Genomic DNA, 9,900 nt, shown 5'->3' with positions numbered 1-9,900 from the left:
CTCAGGGGAGACAACAGGCTGTGCTGGGATCCGGGCTGCATCCTCCTCAGAGCCTCCCTGTGGGTGAAAGGAGAAATACAACAGGAGAGATCCACAACTAAGCTCTGTTAAAAGCAGTTTAAACTCTGTCTTAAGGTCGGGTCCTAAATAACCCCGCTCGCTACCACGCGCGCGCGAGGGACCGAGGCTGCCGACACAGGGCGATCACGAAGCAGACTGGAAACTTCCCGGATCTGCTCTCGGCTGAAACCTGTCTCGGCTCCTTCCGGCTGCTGCGGTGTTCGCTGGTCACGCCAGGGCCAAGTTTGCAGGTGCAAATGGAGCTCACAAAGCTCTGAACGCAACCCACTCACTCAAAGAGCACTGGCTTTGTTAAAACCATGTCTTTTTTCTTCGCGCAAAGAGGAACTAACCTGCCCCGTTGTTGCCAGGTTTCAAAGGAGACCCTGAAGAGAACGTGCACCAAAAAAAGAGGTGAAAACTCCTTATTTATTTTCCTTAAATCCGTTTATTGGCTTCACCACACAGAAAAAAAAAAAAATACAAAGAAATATAAAAATTCTGATCCTTCAAAGCAAGTTGCGTTTCACTGCAGCAGAAAACAAACGATTTGCTGATTCAAACCGGGGAGGCAGCTGGCCTGAAAGTAGTAACATTTGGCAAAAAACCCCCACGCCCTGACAGATACCGTCCGTTCAAAAGCACGCTGTGTCCAAAGGGAAGAGGTCACGCGCACCTCGACCCGTTCGAAACACACTGCATAAATTTAAACACCACAAAACCCAACAACCCGAGAGTCACTGCCAGAGGTTTCGGGCAGCTCGGACAGTTACAGCGGCTGGTGCCAGAAACACGCTGCCCTCGGGAACTGCTGCGTGGGAGGAGGTTTACGGGGGAGCCTCCCCCGTTTAGCCTGGCATGAGCTCGGCCTCTCCCCAAACCCTGCGCTTGCTGGGCGCCGAGCCGCTCCCGCCGAGCCGCGAGGGACGCCCTCGCTAACCTGACGAGGAGCTCGTGCTCGGTGCAGCCTGACGGTCGCGTCTGAGGTACAACGGTCCTGCTCGGCGAAGAGCTCCCTCGCCCCACTCGCTCCTAATAGCTACCTGCTGGTGAGGGGGGTGGGATTCCCAACCTGACTCGGGACGACAGGGGGCTGAAAGGCATCTGAAAAAGCTCGCGGGATAGAGAAGCAAGCAGATGATGAAAAAAGCCCTTTGTAAATTATTTTTCCATTAAAAAAAAAATAGGACATAGCAGGAAAAGAGCGCGCAGGCACTCAGAAAACTTCAGGAACGAGCAGCTCAGAAGCACATGGCATTTCACATGTTGGAATATGTTGGGTTTTTATCCCCTCCCCCCCCCCCCATCATTAGACAAAAGCCACCACCTCCCAGCCCACATCCTGCCCATAAATCAGCTGCACAACAGCGAGCCTCAGACTTATCCTACGGGATCTCTGAAACAGTAGAGTCTTGTTGCAGGAGCTCCCACCCTTTTCAGAAGGCACATTTCCCCCTAGGGTTATGTTCCCAGACTTGTTTTCCTTTCCCTTCCCTCCACCTCACACTCCCCTTCTCCAAAATAGCTTCTGCAAGTACTTCTAACATCAGAAAACCTTGTGAAACCTTGAAAGCTATTTAAAGCCAAGAGGGACTTTCTCCTGCTCTTTGTGCTTGCTGAGAGCCAATGAAAACAAAAAAAAGGAGGATTTTTCTTTTAAGAGAGGGTCAAACCCCTTTGCCCCTCTTACACTGGGAATGAGCCACTGAAAAAAGAAAATACAGCTGTAGCTTTCCCGCCCAGACAAGGAAACGTCTTTGCCCGCGTCAAGCGTGACTATCTTTAGCAAGCACAGGGCAGATCAATTGTTCACAACCTCGGGAAGGCCGGAAAAAGGCTGGCCTCGTCCCACAAGTAGCTTTCGCAGCCAGCTGGAGGGAAGTTAACCCGGACTGGGACTCTTCCTGCGCAGCCGGCCAGTGCGTGGAGAGGGTGACTCACGTACGGCTGGCGCGAGCTTCGGGCGTACACGGGTACCCGCGCGAAGAGCTCTCTCTGCCTCAAACCAATTTTTTTTTCTGCCCATATTGGAAAAAAACAAAAGCACAAGCTGGGCAGGCACTTCACGCCCTCTTCAGAAATGTCCTGCCTCAAACAAAAATCTGTGGAGTAGAACTACAAAAATAAAAACAACCTCACAGCTGTAACTCATAAATCAACGTGTCTTGCAGCCTCAGAGACACCCAGGCTGCCCCAGGCCCTAGTTTAAGTGCTCCACAGTAATACTGCAGCGACCAGCTCAGTGGCAAGCGGTTGGTTAAGTGTACATTCAGCAACATAAAACTCCTCAAAGCCAGGGCCGGCAGAGCCACGGAGGAGTGGGAATAAGCCCTTTCATACGTCAGTCACCTGCTCTGGAAGCAACCTCGGGGTGAAGGTGACGCGTGGTGACTCACAGGCAGAGAAGGCAGCGCCCGCGCCGCAGGCTGCAACGGTTTCCCCAGGCGAGAGCCGCTCGGCAGGCGCGGCGCGGCCAAGGCTTGCGCAACACGGCGGGCGAGCAGAGACCTCGCCTCTCGGGCAGGCGAGAGCCCGGCGCTTCTCGAGCGCTGGCTTGCAGCGAGCTCGACAACCGACGGAGGCTCATTCAGCGCAGCCAAACGCGCCAGGGCCGCGGTGCTGCGTTTCCGAGGACGAGGTTCGAGCAACCACAAGTTTCACTTTTGCCAGACGCTTCGGGATTACAGTGTGTTTTATGTCACCGATTAACTACATTTTACAAGGGGTAGGAAAGCAATCTTCCACGGCAAAGCCTGCTCTAACTACACCGCAGCAATTTGGCACAAAGCTTTCTAAGCCTGACCTGCCCTCCTTCACAGCATCAAACCACAACTGTCACCCTTAGTGCAAACATCTGGGCTCTGGGGACTGCGAGGGAAAAGACCCGTGTGGAGCACAAGATGCAGGTGAGGAAGTTGAAGCTACAACCCGAGGGCCACAAAACACCCCCTGCTCCATCCAAAGATGTGCATTAAAGAGAGAATCTAGATCATCACACTCTAACATTGTCTTCATCACAGAGAGAGAAAATAATCAAATCAAATCAGAGTCCTTGGCGGATCGTTTCCACACTAGTGCAATCAGTCACGCTCCGAACTTTAGCGTCCAGATACAACAGACAGAAGAGGAGAATGTCTGTGTCTCAAGCAAGACTGTGCTGGTTACAAAGGCAGCTCTATGACTCCGGAAGGGGAAGAGTCAAATGGCTCATTTCACAGGCAGATTTTTTGTTTTCCCCCCCGCAAGAGGAGACGTCAGTACAGTAGATGGCAAATTCCATTTCATTTAGAGACAAAAGTTCTCTCAAGTGCTGGGGACTGGCTTTTCCTGGGCTGCAGGCTAGAAGCCAGACACCCAAGCGGAAAACGAGTTCATCTTCAGGCAGCTGGAAAAGGAGAAAGTCGTTCTGAGGAAGTGAGAGGTTTAACGTTACCAAGGTGCAGGTGCAAAATGAAAAGCATTTCCCCTTCGTCTGAAATCTGGACGCAGCAGCGCAGCTACGACTCAGGGCGCTGCAGCAGGGGAGTCGGGGGGCGTCCCAGTGTTCCTGCATTTTCATTGCCGGCCGTCACTATTCCACTAAACATCCGAGGAGGAATTTAGATCTGGAAAGGCAAAACGAAAGGTTTAAACGACCTGAAAGCTCTGCGTTGCTTTTCTACTCTAACAAAGCATCGGGGTTTGAGCGGGCTAAGTGTCTCTGATGAGCTTTCAAATAAACCCCAAGCTCTAACTGCCTGCTTTTCGGTGCCTCAGGGGCAAGTCAGGGAAATCCTGGCAAGGGAAACAAATCCCCAAAATACTGGTGAGACCAAACGGGGAGCCTCAAGCAGGCAAATCATCTCAGTGACACTCAGACGCCTTCCCCAGCCAGGCACAGCTGCAGCTCGGGAAGGGAGAGAACTGAGCTTCCACTCCCAGCAGCGTTGCAGAGCTGACACCAAGCCGAGGACAACACTGCCCCGAGTTTTATAGGCAAAATCCCTAACAGCGTTTGAAAGTGGCCATTGCTGCAGTCCCCCAAACGCTGGTGGCCTTCTGAAAGGCTAAGTTGCAGCTTAACTCTTTCAGCTTTCAAAATCTTTCTTTCCTTGTCTCCTCCTCTTCCCATTGCAGAAAGTAACTACAGACATACCTGGCCTCAAGGACAACAGGTGAAGAAAGTTTCGAGGGGAAGAGCGGGAATTCTCCGTGAATTGCCCTTCCCCTGCTAAGAACAACTCTGAAAAAGCCATTTGAGTCATTGACTCCTACGGACATGAGCTCAAGACTCTCAAAATTCTGCTCTGCTCTGCCACTGTTTCTCAGCATATCCCTTCCATTTTCTGGCCAAGCCCTGTTTCCAGACCAAGAGCGGGAGTTTTGCTAAAAATTCTGCTTTCCCACACCAACCAAGTAGGGCCTTTGTGACCGTTTCTAACGCGAAAGGCCCATATATCACATTTACAACACACACCAGGCACCGTGACCATCTCCCAGCCTGCCCAGCTCCGGGGCGAGGCAGCACCCCTTCTGGGTAGCTCTTACCTTTTGATCCAGTCTCTGATAATCACCAGATTTCGGCCGTCGACCACTTTTTGATCTTTTCCCTTCCAGAGCAAAAGCAATGATCTTTGGAGAGAGAAGCAGAGACAAGGTGAGCAGGTCGATAGTGACTAAATAAGCTTTTTCTCACTTTGACCTCAAGCGCTTTCTAACGGGCCAAAGACCAGCTTCTCTCACCTCCTTCTAGTGACCATACTTCATTTGAAAAAAGCACTTGAAACAAATAAATGCCAACATATAAACCCAGCTAAGATCAAAAGCAGGCAATAATGAGGTTTGCCTAACATGCAGAAAACAAGAATTTGTTTTCTTTCTCCTACCTCAAAAATAGGGGGAAAAAAGACAGTTATGTCATCTGAGCTGCATCCCCCTCCCTGCAAGACTATTTAAGGACAAGCCTGCTGCAACCTGCTGTAGAAAACTCACTGTCAGCAAGAAAACACAGGGTAACTTCGTATACCTTTTACTTTCCATCTCTCTCAGCTGAAAATAACCACTAGAGTCGAGGCCACCCGATTCCCACGGAGATCCGGCCCTTTTCCTAGTTACGACACCCCCCCACTCCTCCCAAAGCTGTTGGGACCAAGGCTCACACTAACGTTAGCCAAACCCACGCCGTGCAGCAAGCAGGAGGTTCTGGTGAGAAGCAAAACCCCGGGCGCAAGGAAAGGGGAGACGTCGGGAGCCTGGGTAAGGAGCGCAGCCACTCACCTTGCGTTTGTTGTGATACGCAACGTACAAGACAGCAACAATAATAGCTGTGGTCACCAGGTAGGCAAAGAAGTGGCTGCTCTCCGACTGGTCCCTGGGGGAAGAAGGAATGCTCTTCTCTCTCTCCTTATCAAAGGAGGAGTCGTTGCTGCTTTCTTCAGCTCCATCCTCTTTCTCTCTGGGGCTTTGTTCATTGTCTAAAGAGGTATTGTCCTCAGTGAAGGAAGGTGATTGTGGTGACGTGCTTTTATCTCTCGGTGAGTCCCCCTGATTACCCTGGTTGTTGGGCTGGTTATCACCGTTATTGCCTGTGTTCTTGTTGCTGCTGTTCTGGTTCTCCGTGTTCTTGTTGTCCTGGTTTGTGTTGGTGCTGCCCTGGTCCTGGCTGTTGTTGTGACTGTCCTGGTTGTTGCTGTCCTTGTTCTTGTTGCTGCTGTTCTGGTTGTTGCTGCCGTTGCTCTCGTTCTGGTGGTCGCTGCCGGTGCCCCCACTCTGGCTGCTGTTGCTGCTGCCCCCATTCTGGACGCCACCGCCACTCTGCCCGTTCTGGTGGTCACTGCCGCCGTTACTCCCGTTCTGGCCGCCGTTGCCATTGCCCTGGTTCTGGTCACTGCTGCTCCCATTCTGGCCGCCGTTGCCATTGCCCTGGTTCTGGTCGCTGCTGCTGCTCCCATTCTGGCCGCCGTTGTCCCCGTTCTGGCCACTGCTGCCGCTCCCATTCTGGCCGCCGTTGCCATTGCCCTGGTTCTGGTCGCTGCTGCTGCTCCCATTCTGGCCGCCGTTGCCATTGCCCTGGTTCTGGTCGCTGCTGCTGCTCCCATTCTGGCCGCCGTTGCCATTGCCCTGGTTCTGGTCGCTGCTGCTGCTCCCATTCTGGCCGCCGTTGTCCCCGTTCTGGCCACTGCTGCCGCTCCCATTCTGGCCGCCGTTGCCATTGCCCTGGTTCTGGTCGCTGCTGCTGCTCCCATTCTGGCCGCCGTTGCCATTGCCCTGGTTCTGGCCACTGCTGCCGCTCCCATTCTGGCCGCCGTTGCCATTGCCCTGGTTCTGGTCGCTGCTGCTGCTCCCATTCTGGCCGCCGTTGTCCCCGTTCTGGCCACTGCTGCCGCTCCCATTCTGGCCGCCGTTGCCATTGCCCTGGTTCTGGTCGCTGCTGCCGCTCCCATTCTGGCCGCCGTTGTCCCCGTTCTGGCCACTGCTGCCGTTGCTCCCATTCTGGTTGTTGCTACCCGAACTAGTGGAGTTGCTGCTCTGGCTACCCGACCCGCTACTCGCACCGCCACCTTGTTTGCCGTTTTTGTAACTTGTGTCACTGCCTTGGCCTTTGTCCTCGTCACTGCTGGGGCCAGACCCGCCCATGGTCTTCTGGGCCTCATCCTTTACATCTTTTGTGTTGGTTGTGTTCAATTTGGAGTTCGATTCAGATTGCTCCTCTTCCTTCTTTCTGGACGTATCCGAGTGCTCATTCCCTGTGTTTTCTGAGTCATTAGGTGGCCCCGACTGGCTGGACCCCTGAGCGACTGGCTGTCCCGGGCTCTGCACCTGAGCTGTCGGCAAGCGCAAGGGTCACAGTCACCGCCTGCCTCCCCGGCCGGTGTCAGCAGCCCCGGCTGCCTGGGCAGCCCCCGGCCAGCGCGGCCCCGCCGCGGCCAGCAGGGGAAGGGGACGGCCACCGGGCGGACCAAAGGGGTGACAAACCCGGCGGCCCCCGACGGAGCCACCCCCCCGGAGGGGCCCAGCGGCACAAAAGCCCCCCCCGAACCCACCGCTCGGGTCAGCCCCGGCCCGGCCCGTCGCCAAGCGCTGCCCCGGCTCCACTGCTCCCCCTCCCCCAGGCGCCCCCGCCCCGGTCCCCGCCCGTCCCCCCGGCCCCTCACCCTCGGCCCGGGCGGCGGCGGCGCAGAGCGCGCAGAGGAGCAGGAGCAGCCGCAGCTGCATGGCGACCCGAGAGGAACGGCCGCTCCACCTCCCGCCGGCCCGCCCGCTTCCGCTTCCGGCACGGCGGGCGATACTTCCGGGAGGAAATCTCGCGAGAGCGGGGAGGCGGCGGGCGGGAACGGCCGCGCGGGGCTGGGGAGGGTGTGAGGCAAGGGGAGGGGCTAGAGGAGGGTGGGGCGGGGTTTAAGGAGAAGGGGCGGGGCCTATTGGAGTGTAGCGGGTTTGGGGAGGGACTTGCTAAGACTGAGGCGGGACTTATTGAGACTCGGGGGCGGGGTTCTGGGGCGGGGCTTCTGGGAGGTGGGGCGGGGCTTGTGGAGAATTGGGGTGTGGCTTGTGCAGCATGGCTTATTGCTCAAATTGGGTTGGGTTTATGCAAATCAGGGGCGGGGCTTAACTGTCCAGCAGCAAAAAAACCATCATGTTTTGGCTGTGGTCACCGAGAAACCCCTTCCTCTGTAGATAATTTACCTACTAATTATCCTAACTTACCTCCTGAAGGCGGTCGTGTCTCCCTTCTCCAGGCTCCATGTCCACCCGCCCCCCGAGGTCGTGTTCTCCTTCTCCTCCGGCCTTTCCCCAGGCGTGCCACCCCTCCACAGATGCTGCCCAAAACAGGACGACCCCGCGGCTCGGTCAGCGGAACGGGCGTGAGGATTTTGTCGCGTCCTCCTGACAACCCTACGCATCGCCCGCGCCCCGCTCTGCCGCCGGGAACGGCAAACGGCCTGCGCTGGACGCAGACAAAACCGAAACGCAGAAAGACCCTCCAGTCCCAAGCCCTCTGCCCCGGTGGGGCAGCTGTGGGCATCTGAAGGCGGCTGCTGAGCTCCGCAGGTGGAGTTGGTGTCCTCAGGTCCATGTACCGCCGCCCCCACAGCAGCGAGTCGAGGTGTCCTCCAGCTGCCATTGATGTCGTCTGCCATTGTCTTCCGGCCGTTCATCACCTGCTGTGTCCAAAAGTTGTCCCCACCCACCGTCCATGACTTTCTCGGAGGGTTTGGCTCCTGCCATGCTCCTTTTCCATCTGAGGCTGCTGAGCTGTGGCTCTTGGGGGATCCTGGTAAGACAAAGAGCTCCAGATGTTCTTCCTGGGCCGCCCTCGTGTTCGTTGCTGCTACCCAGCGACCTCGCACAGTGTCTCCCTCTGTTCAGGGACATCGGCATGGGGATACATCATTCTTCATAAAGTGTTATTTCCAGCTTTTTCCCCACCTGTCCTTCCCAAACCGTCACTATCCGTTTCCCGGGTGCATGAATTACGCCATTAATCCTCTGTAATTTGGCTTATTGGTAACAATCCTCTTCTCCCAAGTAACGAGCGATAGGACGAGAAGAAACGGCCTCAGGCTGCGTCAGGGGAGGTTTAGGTTGGAGATGAGGGAAAATGCCTTCCCTGCCAGAGGGGTCAGGCCCTGGCACAGGCTGCCCAGAGAGGTGGGGGAGTCACCGTCCCTGGGGGGGTTCAAACACCGCGCAGACGTGGCCCTTGGGGACGTGGTTTAGGAGACACGGTAGCGGTCGGTTTGGGGTTGGACTTGGTGATCCTAGAGGTCTTTTCCAACCTTAAGGATTCTATGATAATCCGTCACCTCACCTCTTTCCTTTTAGATCAATGGATTTGCTTTCACCTCTGACCAGGATAAACTTCCTTGGTACACAACCGCTCCAGCCCACGCACGCTCCCCACCGCCGCTGGGTGTCCCCGGGGCTGTCCCACCCCTAACGTGGCGCCCCGCAGCGCCGAGCTGTGAATGACAAGCAGCGAAGCCTCATGCGTCCCTGGAAGGAACCGCAATAACATCACGAATTCGTTAGCTGTTCCAGTCAGTCCGTTTAACGCTAAAACACAGAAAAATATCACAACGTCATTCAATAGGCAAAGGAAATGAGTCCCGCGCAGCAATAATACTTTGGGGAATAATCCTGACTTGGCCTCAGAGCATGATGGATTATGTGGTTGAGTTTTCTTCTGTTTTGTGTTCTTTTTTTTTTTACCCAATCCTCTATTCAGTTCAATACATGCCAATAATCCTAGCAGCTCGGTCCTACCCACGCCTGCCTTTCTAAGGAGACAGAAGAACAGTTGGCCCAATGCTTTTGTTGAGATTTAAAACAGACGAGCGAGGCTATTTCTCATGCCCAGCCAGTTCGGCTTTCACTCACACCCCTGGAAGTCAAGAGTAACTGAACGGAGGCCAAGTTCCTCTGGATTTACAACAATGCATCTGGGAACAGAATTCTGCCCAAAATACCGAGTACGAGGCTGACATCAGCTCAGCGCCTGGTGGCCCGCACCAGGCTCGCTTTCCTTCAACAGTTTTCTTGGCTAAAACGTGATAAACAGGACCAGCGACCTCACCCAACCTCCGCGCGGCCCGAGGAGCGGGAAGCTGCCGTTGACGCGGACGACAAGGAAGTTTCTTCTGGCTTCAGCGCGGTGACGCGGATGTAGGCTGGTAGGAGGAAAGGGAGGATTGAGGATTATCATCTCTGTCCACTGGAGAGCAGAAGGAGGAAATGCTCTTTCAGTCCCGCCCAGCTGCTTCCCAACATGACGGCAGCTGCTGGTCCTTTATTGCCTGAAAATCAACTCCTTTACATTCAAACTTAGGCGAGGTTTTGGTTGGTTTCCTAGGCCGCCGC

General features: G+C 55.1%; 1 protein-coding gene across 1 annotated transcript; it reads right to left on the bottom strand.

Annotated features, from left to right (window-relative positions):
• Positions 1-485: 485 nt before the first annotated feature.
• TGOLN2 (trans-golgi network protein 2) lies at positions 486-7,333 on the bottom strand. Its single transcript, XM_064472768.1, has 4 exons — positions 7,194-7,333; positions 5,317-6,863; positions 4,588-4,671; positions 486-3,665 (listed from the first exon to the last, which is right to left on the bottom strand). Exons 1-4 carry the CDS (start codon positions 7,252-7,254, stop codon positions 3,660-3,662), a joined length of 1,698 nt encoding a protein of 565 aa, XP_064328838.1. The 5' UTR covers positions 7,255-7,333; the 3' UTR covers positions 486-3,659.
• Positions 7,334-9,900: the final 2,567 nt, after the last annotated feature.

The sequence above is a fragment of the Phalacrocorax carbo genome, chromosome 24 (assembly GCF_963921805.1).
Source record: "Phalacrocorax carbo chromosome 24, bPhaCar2.1, whole genome shotgun sequence".
NCBI classification, from domain to species: domain Eukaryota; kingdom Metazoa; phylum Chordata; class Aves; order Suliformes; family Phalacrocoracidae; genus Phalacrocorax; species Phalacrocorax carbo.
The sequence above is the reverse complement of the archived record's forward strand: the minus strand, read 5'-3'. Positions and strand labels throughout refer to the sequence as shown.

What these genes read in the sequence shown, in the direction of transcription:
- TGOLN2 (XM_064472768.1), bottom strand. Translation starts at nt 7,254, where the DNA reads ATGCAGCTGCGGCTGCTCCTGCTCCTCTGCGCGCTCTGCGCCGCCGCC. An exon ending in CGCCGCCGCCCGGGCCGAGG is followed by an intron (nt 6,864 to 7,193) that starts GTGAGGGGCCGG and finishes GCTTGCCGACAG; the next exon opens with CTCAGGTGCAGAGCCCGGGA. An exon ending in CGTATCACAACAAACGCAAG is followed by an intron (nt 4,672 to 5,316) that starts GTGAGTGGCTGC and finishes CTCTCTCCAAAG; the next exon opens with ATCATTGCTTTTGCTCTGGA.